Source organism: Dermacentor silvarum, chromosome 11, assembly GCF_013339745.2.
Source record: "Dermacentor silvarum isolate Dsil-2018 chromosome 11, BIME_Dsil_1.4, whole genome shotgun sequence".
NCBI classification, from domain to species: Eukaryota; Metazoa; Arthropoda; class Arachnida; order Ixodida; family Ixodidae; genus Dermacentor; species Dermacentor silvarum.
In genome coordinates, this window is record NC_051164.1 from 86,199,455 (window position 1) to 86,215,157 (window position 15,703).

Below are 15,703 nucleotides of genomic sequence, written 5' to 3' on the forward strand. Positions count from 1 at the left end.
AAGCGTTGCATCGAGGTTACAATTCTAACCACTGTATCGAGGTAGAGTGACCTAGAATACTCTAATCCAGGCACCATAGCGACAGCACGCTTGCAGCGCGCTCGCGCGCCTTGTATACGTCATCGCGTGGGCTCAGAGCTTCATTCCACATCGCTATATATGGGTGACGACGCACCAGGCCCTAGTCGCGGGTGGGGAAGACCGAGAAAGTACGCCACGGCGGAAAAGGCTAGAGCGGCTCGAAATACCACTCGTCGTAACCGCTGCCGTCGGGATGAAGCGGCTATGGATGAAGCTAAAGTTCAACAGAAAGTTCAACAGCAGATCACCAGAAGGTCCAACTATAGGCTTTCGCCTTCACATTCTTCTAGTTCTAAGCATCCCCCGTAATTTTTCTCCCATGCACGAGAAGAAATACCATGACGTTACCGTGAGCGAATGCACCAATCACTCAACGTCTTTCCTATTTTTTTTTTCGACAGGAAAATTTTTTAAAAGTAGCTGCCTCTTCTTGTAAACCAATTTATCATGCGGGCGCACCACTCACTCGGAAATTATGACAGCGCGCTAAATTAACTGTATAACGACATTGTGCTGTATAACTTCATTACACTCACTCTATTCTATAACCACGGCCGCTGGATAAAAAAAAAAAGTTTTTTCTCCTTTTTTTTTTTTTTTCACCGACTGTGCTATAACTTGTGGAACTGAGCTCGTGTAAGCCGGAATTAATGGGAGCACTGGGGGCCGCAACCATCTATTGTAACATTATTCAATACAAGCAGCATTTCTGAAAAATTCACCGCCCAAGCACTCCGTACAGATGGTTAACCAGCGAAGCTGAAACGTGCGGCCCCGACGTTTATCCCCGGGGTAATCCCGAATGTTCATTAAACGACGGCTTGGTAGGCTGCCGTATACTCGGTACGCAGTTGCTGCGTTGCGCTCGGCCACCCGGGCCTGTTCTTGTGCCCGGACTGTAGCACCGGCACGGCGAACACGAGCTCTCTCACGGTGCTGCTGTCGGCGCTGTTCTTCGTAAGCTGCCTGCTGTTCGGGAGTTCGTACGATGCGTGGCCTACCCATGTTGAAGTCGGAGAGAAACTGCTGCACGCGCGCTCGGCTGCGACGGAGAGAACGACGTCACTGACGCCGCAGCCAATGGCGCGCCTCTCTTTCTCTTTTACGTGTGACGCGGGTAGTTCAAGGGCGCGTTACAGGTCCCGGAGCCCACCACCCACAGGGGTGCCATTGCGCTTGGACCCTTTCTGCACTATCATCAGGATCGGCCCACATTTCTGCGCACGTCGGACGGACGGATTTTGGTTTCGCTTAGCCATATACAGCTTCGCTGTAAGACACATGGACGAAATATGCGGCGCAATTCATTTTTTCTTTATGTTAACAAGGCGCCCAAAAACGCGCCCCGTAAATTCTGAGCACCGTTTCTGCTAACTACTAATATAATCAAACTACTAATAGTATCAACTCATACTCGAGCGCTTTAGAAGTGGCATGCCTTGGAAGTTCGTAGGCTTCAAGTGTACAACTGCAATATTTACCTCAAAGTTAAAAAAAAATTAAGCGCAACGAAATCAATTTTGTCAAACGGCAAATTTCGCTCGTGAGTGTGGTGGACATGGCTCAAACACTTCAAATTTTCTGTACAAAAAAAAATATTTTTTTTCTTTGCTTTAGGTGCAAAATCATTACCATCGCACAAATTCAGAGCTTGTTGCACAGCACAGTTTGCCTTTAATTTGTGAAGTAATACGCCAACACGCGCATATTCATGTGCGATCAGACAATCCATTGTACGTATAATGCGCTGCTGAAGCACTTCACTTTCACATACTTCTACCACTCGCTGTGTTAATCCAATTGAGCGCCAGTTGTCACATTGCACCGTTGTTTGCAGTAATAAATCATGTCCATGTGAAGGCCAGAATTTATCGATTACATTTATATCAGCTGACAAAACGCAACATGCACGTGTTTTCGTAGGATCATAAATCACGTTCTCTCGGCACGACCGTTACATAAATTTAACGTATCTGGAGAAGCCCTGCCCCGTCCTCCCCCCCCCCCCCCCCAAAAAAAAAAAAAGAGAGAGAGAGAAAGAACACTTTTGAGAATACAATACAGCAGTTTCGCCTTTTTCCTTGTAGTGCAGACTTTTTCACGCACTTCTGGCTCATTATTTTTTTCATGCAATAAAAAGTGCCCCCGTCCCCATCACTACGTCAAACTTTACAAGTCTTGCTCTCACTTGCTTGTTATGCGTGGCTCGTTACAGAGACGATATACCGGCTTTTCCTTGAACATGTGCAAAAGAGATCGCTGTCTACAGTGCCGTTATCCAGGACCTCCAGTGTGTGAAACGCATACTGATGTAAAGTCAATATACGAGTGCAGATCAAAACCACAGGTGAAGAAACGCTAAATATAGGAACACAAAGTAAAAAAAGAAGAAGAAAAGAACGTCGTTTTGTGGAGGAGAGGATCGATTTTGAGAAGGTGGAGATTGCGCTGGTCAATGTTTATTCTTGCACAATTTCGGAATATTTCTATTATTTACGAATCGCCCGGAAGCCATGGCTGGAGAGACCGGTCACGCTCGAACCTCGAATTTTGTCGGGGAGGCCCACGGTCGCATTTTGCGTGACCCCGCGTCGTTGCTGGACTGCTCTTCCAATGCTTCTGATGTCTATGTTTTATATCATGTGACGCATCTGTTTCCCTCGCCCTCCCACTCGACGCTGTGCTCCGCATTGTCCAAGTGGAGACTCAGCTGGACCTTGAACTCGTACACCTGCGCAGACGAACGCAGTACGAGTAGCGTTAGAGTTTATTTTTAACAGCGGAGTTGTTTGAGTTCTTGGTTAGGCCGCGTAGTCCGAACAAAACAACTGCGCCGGGCGATGACGTCACCGCGCTTTGCTAGGCGACGCACGTGACGTCAACGCTCGGCGAGGTTACCACCATAGAGAAAGAAATTCAGTTGAATTCCTTTCTCTGTGTTACCACCCTCTCCCAGGTTCGCCAAAGCGCGAGGCGCGGCCGACGTATCCGGCGTACGTCGGCGTGCCCTGGCTGCAGCCGGCGTCGAGATGCGACATGCAGCATTTTGCGCCAGCCTCCTATGGACCGCGCGAAACCCGACCCCTCTATAGTTCAACGTGTGCGCCGCGCCGCCTAGACGCATGCCCATTTTATACGAAACTAAGAGTTACGAAACTAAGATGATACGAAACTGCGAACTCGCTGCACGTGCCGCGACCAGTATCCATCAGCCTATTTTGCTTGACGAGACGCGGATGCGGTGCAGTCTGGGTGACGAGGCCGGCGCGAAATGTAGCATGTCACATCTCGACGCCGGCTGCAGCCGGGGCACGCCGACGAACGCCGGATACGTCGTCCACGCATCGCGCCGGACTATAGTGCTGCGCTTTCGCTGGCATGGGGTCCCCGTGCCGAGCGCGCTCGCGCGTCAACGCTACGTCGGACTATAAAGTGGCCTTTAGAACACGAGCACTGTAACACGAGTATCGTCCCGATACTCGGGGTCGGCTAAGTTTGGCTAAGAACCAGCCAAGCCAAACCAAGTTAAGCAAAGGAAAGCAATGACAAAGCTAAGAACCAGCCAAGCCAAACCAAGTTAAGCAAAGTTAAAGCTAGCCAAGCCAAATCAAGTTAAGCAATGTTAAAGCTAAGGAAGGGCCACCAGATTCGCTGTTTTCCCAGTCTTCGCACCACTTAGTGTGGAGCTGCCCCTAATTTTTTTATTTATTCAATACTGCAAGTAGCTTTCTGACGGCCAAGAAAGGAGTGGTACAAGTACATATGAAATACAAGGTTACCACAAATCATACAAGTCGCAAAGTACAGGAATATGGTAACAAGAAGACAGGGTAACAAAATCGAGGAATAAATACAGGCGCATGAGATAGCTGACAAGAATGAAATCGCGTGCGTCAATCCGACAATCAGAAAAACCAAAAGTCTATATTAGAATAACTTGCAGGGGGCCTAGTTGGTGCATACTTGAAGCAAGAAAGGTGTTTCCGCTGCCTCACCATGTCATACAAAAGCCTATCAGATGCAGACAAGATGTTTATATAGTTTCTGATTTAGAAACACGACTCTTTATCAGGGTGAGACCAATAAATCACTTGTTTTTCTCTTTTTTTTTTCTTTCGGTTCCGGCTTTAAGTTTTTCTGGTTGAGTAGCTGGCGCATGTGCTGTAGTGTTCTGGTGGCTTTTTTGATGAAGCGTTAGTTGTTGGTCCAGCCTTTGTCCCTACTTCTTTAGCTCCGTGCTTTCGTTTAAGTTTGCCGGCTCCTCCCGCACTGGTGCGATAAGCCAACTCGTCCAGCAATGCCTATAAAAATGTAGTCGGCCCTTATCTATCTCTAAAGCAGGCACATCTGTTAATGTGGTGGAACACGATGTTCAGTGGTTTTATTATCGAGGTGTGACATTTGAGTGTTTGAGAAAGTATACGAGTTACTCGTCAAACTCGTAAAATGGCACCCGAACAAGCGCACTCCGTTTCAACTTATGCGCATGGACAGACAGAAAACGGTCGAAGACGCTACTAGGCACGAGGACATACGGTGGCGCCATCTACCGGGAGCGCGCCGCTGACGTAGTAAGAGGGATAATACGGCGCGCTCCTCATATACTTCAGCTGCTAGCACTCAAATAAAGCAACGCGCGGGCGTCCCCCTTAGGCATTTCTGTAAGTGCACTGAAAACAAGTAAACTTGGTAACAAACAGATAACTGGTCCTGGGCAAACTGCAAATACAGAACCCTACACGCCGTATCTTCACAAAACGCGATACACGGCCTGTGCGTGGTCGTCGGAATGGAGTCAGCTGAGCCGAGGTTTCCGTTTTCTTTTTTTTTTTTTTTTTGCCGTAAAAGAATTGCAAGCAAATATATTCGCGTTGAGCACTGTCTGTAAAACAGTGGCCAATGTGGTCTCAATGCCGCGATCGGACGGATTCTCAACTAGTGGTTGCACTCGCGCATTAGCTCCTAACTTCCAACCCAATTAAGAAGTAAGACTGCAGGCGTGAAATGAGCGGTCACAACCTTGTTCCCGGTTAGGGCTATGGAACTTCGCTGCTGCTTCTCGTCCACGTAGAGATGGGTGGGTGGAGTCTCCTGGCCCACCATCACGATGCTTCCGATGATGAGAGGCACAGGTGCAGTGTTCTTGTGCAGCCGGCTAATGGTCATGTGACACTGTAAAAAATGAATACTGGCGATTAAGCTTCCATCGTTCGGGATGGCTCATTGGCCTAAAGGTATAGGGGCTAGCGAAGACATCGAGAGGTGCGCTTCGCACTTAAGACCATGCGGAGGATGACCGACTCCACGGCGAACAGTGCGAAAAGACGGGACGCGAAGAATTCTTTTCGCACTATTCCATGAAATGATCAACAGCAGCTCGCCCAACTTTCAATAACAAGGCGAAGGCGTCGGGCATTCGCAAGGCGCTGCCAACTTAAAGACGGGCAATAAAAATTGGCTGAGGTTTAACTCTTGTAAACCTAGTTATCATGAGCGATAGGTCTGCTTGGCTTGGTTTTGCAAATACCATGCACACAGTGTTTCATTAATGCACGCTTCAGCGCTTGGTAATTGCTTCTCTATAACGTGCTAATCTAGCCTCCCTTTGGTCCCGTGTTTCAGCAGACAACTTTGCCTTTGCTTGAGATTTCACAGGCTGCCGTCTAGCTATATCTACTGGATGACTGGATTCAGCATGTCGCTTGCCCTGAAGCACACGCACAGACGACCCAGCTGGCGCGCCATCCATGGCGAGACTGAGCGACCTAGCGCCGGCAGAGCAGCCGTTAAACCCTCGCCTAGACACGTGGTACCGCAGCGGCGTGGCTCCGAACGAGCGCAGCTGCGACGCATCTGCCATTGCATTTTGCCTCTCCTAAGAGGATCACGTGGCGTGACGTCACACCTGCCACACTTGCGCTCCGGCAGCTCGCGCTCCGGCAGCTCAAGGTCATTGCGACGCGATGAAAGACCTTGCGAGACATGGGGAGTAGAGCTTTCGCTCTAATACGTGCCACTTCTTGTTTGTACTGTGAACAAGATTTTCTTTTTTTTTTAAGTACCGCCTATGACAGTTAGCGCCGCCGTTGCACCTCTTCCTGTGGATTACTCGAAGAAGCTACACTGATACTGACGCGACAAATATCAACGTTCACTTTTCTAAGTCACAAAATTCAACCAGCAAACCTTAATTCTAAGTAACTTCATAGCGAGGCAATATATGACAAATTTCCCAAATGCGGTTATTTACACACGTTACGTGCAATGCAGTAAATGCAAGGGCTCTTGTAAGCCAGTCAGTGACGAGAGCCTGCTGCCCAGACAAGACTCGCCCATTGTGTGCTTCTAATCCTCCTTTTGATCGGCGATCAAAGGCGATGGAGGCGCATTCGTTTGGTTTCCTTTTCTCGTTGGCTGAAGAGACCCAGAACTTTCATTACACATCACGGAGTCATAGAGACGAAGTATAAGCGAGGTGGCGGACTTCCAGGCTAAAGAGGTAAATATAAGGCGTCCACGTACGGGCTGGTGCCACCGCCCCTGGCATTCTCCGTTCTTCTCGCTGTGCAAGATTTCAGTCGCGTCCCTCAGCTTCAGCGCGCCACCAGAGGGAGCGCTACCATCAATCTAGATAACACAGCGGGCAGTGCATTGCTATTTGAGGCTCGAGCTGGCTGCCGAAGGACAAAGACATCCTGGAGAAAATACTCGCAACAAGATTAGGCGTGTGTCCGATGAGGCTCCATGTGTCTGCTGCAGCAAAAATCCGGAGACCACTCAGCCCATCCTAATGGAATGCGAGACCCGTAGGTAACGTACACCTTCCAGAAGCGCTTGATAAGTGAAAGTGGATGGGAGCATCAACCGATAAGCTGTCGAGATAAGCAAGATAAGTTTAGAGTATTGGTGGAGAAAAGCAGGGGAGAAAAGCAGGGAAGAGATTGATAGGACCGGATCCGTTACAGGCATGGGTAGGGGCACAAGGTATAGAGAAGTTAGAGAAAAAAATATATATTAAGGAGATCTATACAAAAATGCTAGAATGAAAAGCATGTATAGCATATATACTTAACTCAAGCAGGCTGGGCGACTATTTCTCACCGCACCGTTTCAAAGATTCCAATAAATCAAGGCAAGTTAGATGTGCGGGAAAGCCTGTAAATGGAACTTCGTGCATCTTCTGTGGGCGCTCTAGAGAGCATGGCCCCGATCTGACTATAAGTCACGCCGTGGTTGGGGACTCCGGATTAATTTTAACCACCTGGGCTTCTTTAAAGTGCACCTAAACCTAAGTAGCACACCTATTGCGCCCTAAAGCAGAGCTCTGCAGACAGCACCAATGTGTCCAAGAAACAAGACATTTTGAAGAATACATACTTGGTTTTCTTGAGCGATTTAGAAATGTATGACAAGTGCAACTTTCTCAACTAAGCTATCTCTTGGCACACAACAAATAAAGATAACTTTCAGGGGCGTAATCTACTGTCTGGCTAGTCATAATTTGCTCTAAAAGCACATCTTAAGGCCCCCGGAGGGCCTTCTAAAAAGATTACGCTCACGAAAATAGCAAATAAATGAATTTGCTTAGTGCAGAAACCGGTGGTACTAATTCTGGTCACTGACAACATCCACCATGTTGTCGAATCCGCCATCTTGTCAGCTCTGATTGGTCCATATGGCTGCTATGGTCTCTCTGATTGGCTCCAAACGCCGTGCCATTGCATAATTCTACAAGAAGATGGCGGAATTTGACGATGTCCACAAAATCACCCCAGGTGTACGATAATGCGAAGCAAAAAGCAATGCACGAGTGGCGCTGTCACGTTCAGGGAGCACTAAAGAGAAAAAAAAATTATTTCAGCTGTGTTAGTAAATTAACCCTTCCACAATACAAAAAAAAAAATACACTCCTACCCCGAGAAGACGCTTGGAACGCGAAACAAGAACGAAAGCCGGGTGGCGACGCCATCTTGAAATTCTCGCGCAAGCTCGCTGTGACGTCATGGATTTTGACGCCGTCTTCTTGGGCCTAGCTAATTTTTTATCGTTAAAAATGGACTACATCGTATTCTAAAACATCCAAAGATTGAACTTAGAAGTTTCAATAATTTTAACTGAACCACAACGGCCGAAATGCGAAAACAAAAAATGCTTTGCAATCCGTGACGTCACATTGACGTACCGGTCCTGGAGTTTCGGCGCGAATTTAAAAAAAATGAAATCCTGACGGTCAGTTTTCTATTCTGATAATTAATCAACATGTACGTATACCGCGAAATCAACGAAAGTAGAGTTTTTGAAAAATAATCTATCAATCTAAGCTGATTCAGTGTTTCTACTTACGTTCCGCTTAAGACACGAGCCCGTGAAGTCCAGCTGTGGCGACGTCTCGTCGATTGTATACCCAGCTACATCTTTTATTAATAAGGTCTACAAAACGCTAAAGGCTGATCGCCGGCTCAGCATGCTATGATTGGGGTATACTTTCTGCAAAACACAATGCAAACAAGTCTGAATAGCGCGAGAACTTCACCTTAATGACACCCTGGGGGGCGGCGGTTCGTGCGCATATTTCATAGAAAGTTCAGCTTCTATTCTTTCTGCTGCTAGGCATTTTTTTTTTCTTTTTCCCGACACAACCAACACCGACTTCAGGACAGTGGTCCGTACCAGTGTATTCTGAGTTCGTGTTTTCGTTCAGAATCAGCCACGTCTTGTAGTTTTCAAAGGAGAATACACGAAGTCTTGCAACCGGCATGCGTTCGTAAGATTTCTAAAAGACAGTTTCCTTTACTTACAGCGGCGATGCGGAAGCGGATGTAATCGTAGGCACCAGTTTCGATGTTTCCTGTTGGAAGAAAGTGTTGATCCGGGTAAACAACTGGACAAAAACTGACTATGTATCAGTCCTTGATTTCCCAGAGCGTTCGCTTCCTATACAGTGAATTATTGTTATAGCAATGTGTCCATTGACGCAGACAAGAGCTGCGGTTAATTTCATTTTTTTTTACTTAGACGAATACTGTTTGCGACAGTATGCCCTAACAAAGCGTAAACCACGTACGGAAAAGTAATCCTTGGTTACTGCGTGAAATTGAAGAAAAATTCGCAAGACTAAGACCAGGGGACGTCTTCTGCGACGATCACTTTCGACGATAGTATCGCCGTCAGGCGCGCGCTGATTGGCACGCTGATTGGTTGGTTGAGCAAAATCGGATGCGCTCATTGGCTGGTTGAGCACTACGTCACGCGAAGGCGATAGTACCGCCGAGGCGATCGTCGCAGAATATACGTTCTCAGGCAAAGGCTTAAGATCAGGTTCTCATTAACTTGCTGTGCGGCCTAAAATTGGCACTAACAGTAGCGAAGAGGAAATACCTAGGTGTCAGCGTAACTTATTTTGTCACAACGGCGTCATACAAATTATGACAATACATTTATAACGCAGCACGTACACCTGTATTAAAACAACCTTCACAAGTAAAGCTCCAAATGAACCAACCCAACAGTTTTATTGGATACCTTAATGGAATATTAACTTCGGAGCTTGTCGTCGAGTACGAAGAGTAGTAAAAAAATATTTAATTATAACATAATACGTTCATTAAAAATATCTTGCGGTCTTGACGCACTCGTATGCTTCCCTTCGAAGCTATGCTGAACGGACCTCGAAATATCTGACGCCTATTTAAGAGAAATCGTTTGAAAGCGTACATGCAGCTAGGTTCCTCGGCAGTGAAAATTCTTTTAAGTCATTCTCAAGACCCGGCGGCCCTCAGCTTATCGTCCCATCTCACATGCACAACTTTCAAAATTTTCAAACATAAAATTTTAACATACATAGAATATACTTGCTACAAAAATTAGTAACGGTCATTTGGAGAAAACATCCAACTTTAGTTAGCAAGCCAATCTAAATGGCTGGAAAATTGGCTGTTGCGGTACAATGCTGTGATGGTTTACAAGGACCCTCGTTATACGTACACGATCGGTTAATGATCACGATATACTAGCGAATGCAGAAGTACAACCGAAAATTGATCGATTAAAACTAAGACCATCAAAACTTCCGTATACGCTGCCTACTCATGTCACGAAGTCGTGGACATGTTCTTAGATCCACTTACGTTTCCCGACGCCATCGTCCCAGAAGAGAGTGCCGGAGGCCTTCCCATTGTGTGGGTACACCATCAGGGTGACGGTTTTGTTCAGCCTATGCGCGGAACAAGAAATTAGATTTCGTAAGACAGAACATCACGTTAACGTACACGATAGGATTTGTGCTGACACTGTGGAAATGGGGTATCGGCGCCCCATGCGGTTTGCAGTTATAACACGCAGTCAACGGCTGATAAAAGATAATTTTCTCCACAACTAAGCTGTCTCTCGACCATAAAACAAGCCTAGCAACGTCTGAGAGCGTTAATCTAAGCGACAAATATGCTATTGCATTGAGGTGCTCCAACTGTCGTCTGCCTGCGGTGCACACTGCCATCGCCCAAACGGCGGCAACGAATGCTATATAAGCTATTGCATTGAAAATGTTCCGGCGGTCGTCGACCGCGGCGGTGCAGACGAAATGGTACAGCTGTGCCCACAAACGCTGTTACATTTAAAATGTTCCATACCTTTCATGGGAATCATGGAATTTGACGCCAGTGCGCGTCCACCTAGGCGGAATCGCCTCTACAGCGCCTACCTGTCATGCGTGTTCAGCCCCGGGGTCTGCGTCGGGAGCACGGAACCTGCCCGGACGTACAGTGGCGTCGGCGTCTTAAGCGTGAGCCAGTTGTGCACCATGTACTCGCCCGAGCTGAGGAACGGCGTGTTCTGGGTAAGCGGAAACCATTATTATTGACGTAATCGACCGGCTCAAAATTTAATTGACACGTTTAGGCACGTTTATGACATCTACACTGCAACTAACGCAGCTGTGACCGTGCTGCCTGCGTATGTGAACGTGTAATAGTATATCTACACTGCAGGTGGCTCAATTCTTTGAGATGAAAATAAATTTGAATGTGACGTGCTTTGTGGGGCTCGCTCGACCTACATTCAAGGCTAATCATAATCTAGCTTTTCCACACTGCGGCAAGAAATTGTAATGACACGCTAATAACGATCCTAAGATCATAGGTTGGTTAATGCACGCCACTCGAAATAACAGAGAAGCTTAACGGTTACGAAATGTTTTGCGCACAATGAATGATCTGGTATCGGAATACAACTTTCGCTTTTTACCGCGGCGGCCCATTGCTTGCAACGGTTTTCATCAACAGGAATCCTATGAAAACTTTAGCCTCTTGCGTATTTCGACGCAACTCAGCTCGTCGACATACTGCGTTTCCTTCGCTGTAAAATCATAGAATAAAGACCTCACAAATGTAACCGCACGTACAAACACCCGCGAATCCCAGCGGCTGCTGTGGTAGGCGCGGCATGGGCGGCGGCTCGGCGGCGGAGTGCCTACCAGGCGAAACTAAATTCCGACGACAGCGCCGACCGGTGGCGCCTTCATGCGGTGGCGCCGCGAATGTAATGGCATGTGGCGGCCGGGCCGCGCGCAGCAGGCGCTGCCGTGAAACCAAGTCTGATCGAACATGTTGCGTTTTTAGGTGCACCAACAGTTACTGAAACATGACTGAAGATGGTTAGGCCATTCAATTCAACGTTGTTCATCGCGGCATCGCGTTTTTCAGGCGGAAAGTCTGTATATGTGCGGTGTGTAGGCAACAGCACGTACAGTGCTCAGCAATTGAAACGCGATACTCGAATCGCATGGTCGCCAGCGCTTTTTGCACTGACTGTAAGCGCTGGGGACGCCAAACTGATGCATTGTGGTGTATAGTGAAAGCGAGAACCTTTCTAACGCATTATGACTGCATTTGGTCCCACGGCGCTCACCTGTGGCACGAAAAAAAAAAAAAAACGGTGGCAGCCACGCGCTGCCAGCGCTTCAGTCGCTGGGCACTGTACATTTCCGACGCTGATTTGCTATGGTCTAGTTGTTCTAACGTTAATAAAAGAGCCGTTCATACGCAAGAGCTTCGTGTCCCACTTGCATGTTTTCGCCTCTGCAGTGTAACGGCTCCGGAGCTTGGGAACCGAAGGTGAACACTCAGATTTGTGGTCATTTTGCCGTCTTATCAGTCTATCAGTCTTCCTTTTAATGTACATTTTCCTTTCTAGCAATTCCCAACTCTGGTTGTGTCCGGCACACGACTGTGCTGTGCATCAACGGCGAACGCCAACGCAGTGGCGTGTTCACACTCACCGCCACCGACGGCTCCCGTCGCGCTAAGCTATATAAAATGAGCCGTGTCTGAAGATTGGGCTAGTTTATAAGCAATTAAGAATGGGGAAGCATTGCAAAAATAAAAGAACTACAACGGACAGAGAACGGGAACTTACTGACACATGTGCGATCGGCGAAGCAGCTCAAGAAACAGAATAAGGAAGACGTATGTCTCCTTTTTTTTTCTGTCCATAATTTTTGTGTTCTTCGCCTATTTACATGATTAAATACGCGAGAATGTTAACGCGCACAGCAAAATAACATCTGCAATATAACTGCTGGAATTCCACGTCTTAGCTTGCCGCGGAGGTCCGTTCGCGTGGTGCATTTGCATCACAATTTGCGCTCGTTTTCTGCTTTATATACAACCTGATGCCACGAATGTGATCTGCCTCGTACAAGTGACGACCTTTCTCAAAAGCAGACACACGAAAATGCGTTTTCCGGCGCGTCAGCCCTTAAAACCCGCAGTGCCAAATCACTGTAAGCACCGAGCGCCTTCGTCCCGTCGTCTGCTTCACATGCCAGTGCTCCGACAGCTGCCGCTCGCGGCGCTGTTCCCCAGCATATCGCCACAGATGAGACATACACAGATGAGACATGTGTATGCTGCAGTAAAGATCCAGAGACCACTCAGCACATCCTAATGGAATGCGACGGGATCCACCCAGCGAGAACCGTAGGTAACGTGCAACTCCCAGAAGCGCTTGGGTTTAAAGTGGAAGGAAACATAAACAGATCAGCCGTAGAGATCAGCAAGAGACGATTAGAGTACTGGTGGAAAAAAAGTAGGGAAAAGATGGATGCGACCTGATCTCTTAAAATCATAGGCAGCGGTACAAGGTAAATTTTTGAAAAAGAAAAATAATGATAGGTATACAAAAATGCAAGATAAAGAACATGTATAGTATACCTGATTAAATCAAGCAGGCTAGGTGACTATTTGTCGCCGCCCCGTTTCAAAGGGGATGCCAATAAATCATCATCATCATCATCGCCGGCGCGCCGCTGGCGCCTTACAACGGCCGCCCGGTGCCTATACCCCGCGGGACTCTGACGTCACGGCTTAGGTCCGCCTCTGCGCAGCTGCGGCGACCAATCCGAACGAGAGCGAAGGCGAAGCGATGCGGTGCGCGGCGTTGCTAGGCAACGCATGTGACGCAATCGCTTTGCGAGGTTTTTCGGCCTACACCTAACGGCGCAACCACCGGCTTAAACAGCTTCGCTGTTAAAACGATTTCTCCGTTCCCACGTATTTAGATAAGAGACCCCGAGCTAAATCTTCCCCTTAAGCATGCTCGAAAGTCACCCGTCTTGAGGCTCTATCTGCAGCGAGCGCGACATGTACGAACTCAATCACGCTCGAAAGTGCCCGTGTTATAGGGGCCGATACGCTTTCATGAATCTCGCCTATAAATACGTGCATCACAGAACGTCAATAAGATATTCTCGCTGACATTCACACTAACGAAAGAGATAGAAAGTTGAAGTGATCAACGGTGGACAAACATGGGAGGCCTCAGCCTGGCGTTCTGAGAACGTGACTTGATGAAGACATGTTTTCTTGTCGAAGCATTAGCTCCAGACTGAGGCCTCCCTTTGATCATGCACTTTTGATCTAGCGCTCTCTCACTGATAGAGTCACGAGCTGTCCTGTTGCTAAACACGCGGTCGCGGGTTCGATTTTTAGCAGCAGCGGCTGCACTTTGATGGGGACAAAATGAAAGCAAGAAATTGGAAAGAAAAAAAAAAACGTACCGCTCGTGCATTCAGATTTAGATTCACAATAAAGAAGTCCATGTGGTTCAAATTAATCCGGAACCCGCCACTACGGCATGCCACATGGCCCCAGGGTTGCTTTGGAACGTTAATCCAAATCAATCGATCGATCAATCAATCAATGAATCAGTCAGAGTCACGAGCTGTCAACACAAGCTCCGTTTTTTCCCCCGGGGCACGTCCTGCAAGATGGCAAAGTGAATTCGCCCAGGGTCAGGCTCAAAATGTGCAATGACTTACGTCGTAGTACTCGTACCACAGTCCTGCTGGCAGGTAGAAGGACATGTACGTGTTCTGCGAGAGAAAAGCGGTGGGAAGACAGGAAGCTCATGCATTGCAATTGAATACACATTCAGCTTCGCCCGTTTCCCTCAACATGGTGACAGTCACTGGTTATATAGTATAACAAACAAACAAACAAACAAACAAACAAACAAACAAACAAACAAACAAACAAACAAACAAACAAACAAAGCACGCTGGAAGTGTTCCGCACCTGTGCAATATAGTTTGGAATTACAGGTGCCGGCAAAATTTTTTCCTCGCCGTACAAGCACCATAAGGCCTGCAGCTGACATAGCCTGAACACTGCCTTATCACTTTAGCATATCACGACTCACTATACACTGCTGGGCAGCACAGAGAAGCCAGGTGGGAGAGCGCCATTGCAGTCGCGCGTGCGCAGGCAACTGGAGGAGGCGCCACATCGTGCCCTGCTAAGCTGTTCTATACACTATAGCGTACTGTGTGCAGTGCTGGGGGCTGAAGAAGTCTACAAACACCTCCAAGCTGTGTTTTTGTTAAGGCAAAGTTTTCTTTGCTGATTTCACACGGGTTTCGTATATCTGGGATCTGGCTATCTTGTAACCAGTTCAAAAAAAAAAAAAATGTCGCAGTTTCCCCCGAAAGGCGATGCATCAATTGCGATAGCAAGTTAGTAGAGAGCTATACGGAGTAAGGATAGTAGTTTTATCAGCTGTACAAACTTGGACATGCAGCAGCACCAGCAACGCGCAGAACTGTTGTCGGCGTTTTGCCCGCGTTCGCACGGAACGCGCGCGGCGTTGGTGACTGTTGCCGGTGCCCCTGGGGGCGGCTCGGAGGCTTTCGACGGGATCGACATTCGTCGAGCAGCGTCCGAAGTCTTTACCACTTTCTCACCTCGCAACGTTATATAAATACACATTTGGTGCAGCAGCTAAACGTCGTTTAGCTGGGGCACCAAATGTGTATTCTCCAATGCGTATTGCTCTCCGCCGTGCTAACGTAGCCGTGCGTTCGCTCCCCGTGATAGCGCGCGTCCCTCTCACTATCACATAAAGCATACGGCGCGCGGCGAGGATTTCATCGCCGTTTGACGTCATACGGAACCTCACGGAGACGGTGACAGCGACGCCGACGGCAGAAATCCGCTTTGATTGTCCATACAATTGCTATCGCAATAAAAGAAAGTGTCGACACTGAAGAATGAATGAATTAATTCTATTATTAAGAAAAGGGAGGACCGAAGGTCGCTGGTGGGGGAGGAGGGACATACGAGGAGGTAGA

At 47.8% G+C, this 15,703-nt stretch overlaps 1 protein-coding gene across 14 annotated transcripts in view; it reads right to left on the bottom strand.

Annotated features, from left to right (window-relative positions):
* Nucleotides 1-2,524: 2,524 nt before the first annotated feature.
* Nucleotides 2,525-15,703, bottom strand: part of LOC119433400 (probable maltase-glucoamylase 2) — a 128,637-nt gene continuing 115,458 nt past the window's right edge. For 9 of the 14 annotated variants that reach the window (XM_049659172.1, XM_049659174.1, XM_049659173.1 and 6 more), the window contains 6 exons: nucleotides 14,396-14,449; nucleotides 10,781-10,911; nucleotides 10,209-10,294; nucleotides 8,880-8,929; nucleotides 5,101-5,253; nucleotides 2,525-2,812 (listed from right to left, as the gene is read on the bottom strand). In XM_049659172.1, coding sequence (XP_049515129.1) covers nucleotides 2,720-2,812; nucleotides 5,101-5,253; nucleotides 8,880-8,929; nucleotides 10,209-10,294; nucleotides 10,781-10,911; nucleotides 14,396-14,449 — 567 coding nt within the window. In that variant the 3' untranslated portion in view covers nucleotides 2,525-2,719. Of the gene's footprint in view, nucleotides 2,813-5,100; nucleotides 5,254-7,671; nucleotides 7,917-8,879; nucleotides 8,930-10,208; nucleotides 10,295-10,780; nucleotides 10,912-14,395; nucleotides 14,450-15,703 lie in introns of those variants that run through there. The other 5 variants (XM_049659171.1, XM_037700587.2, XM_037700585.2 and 2 more) reach the window with 5 other exon arrangements.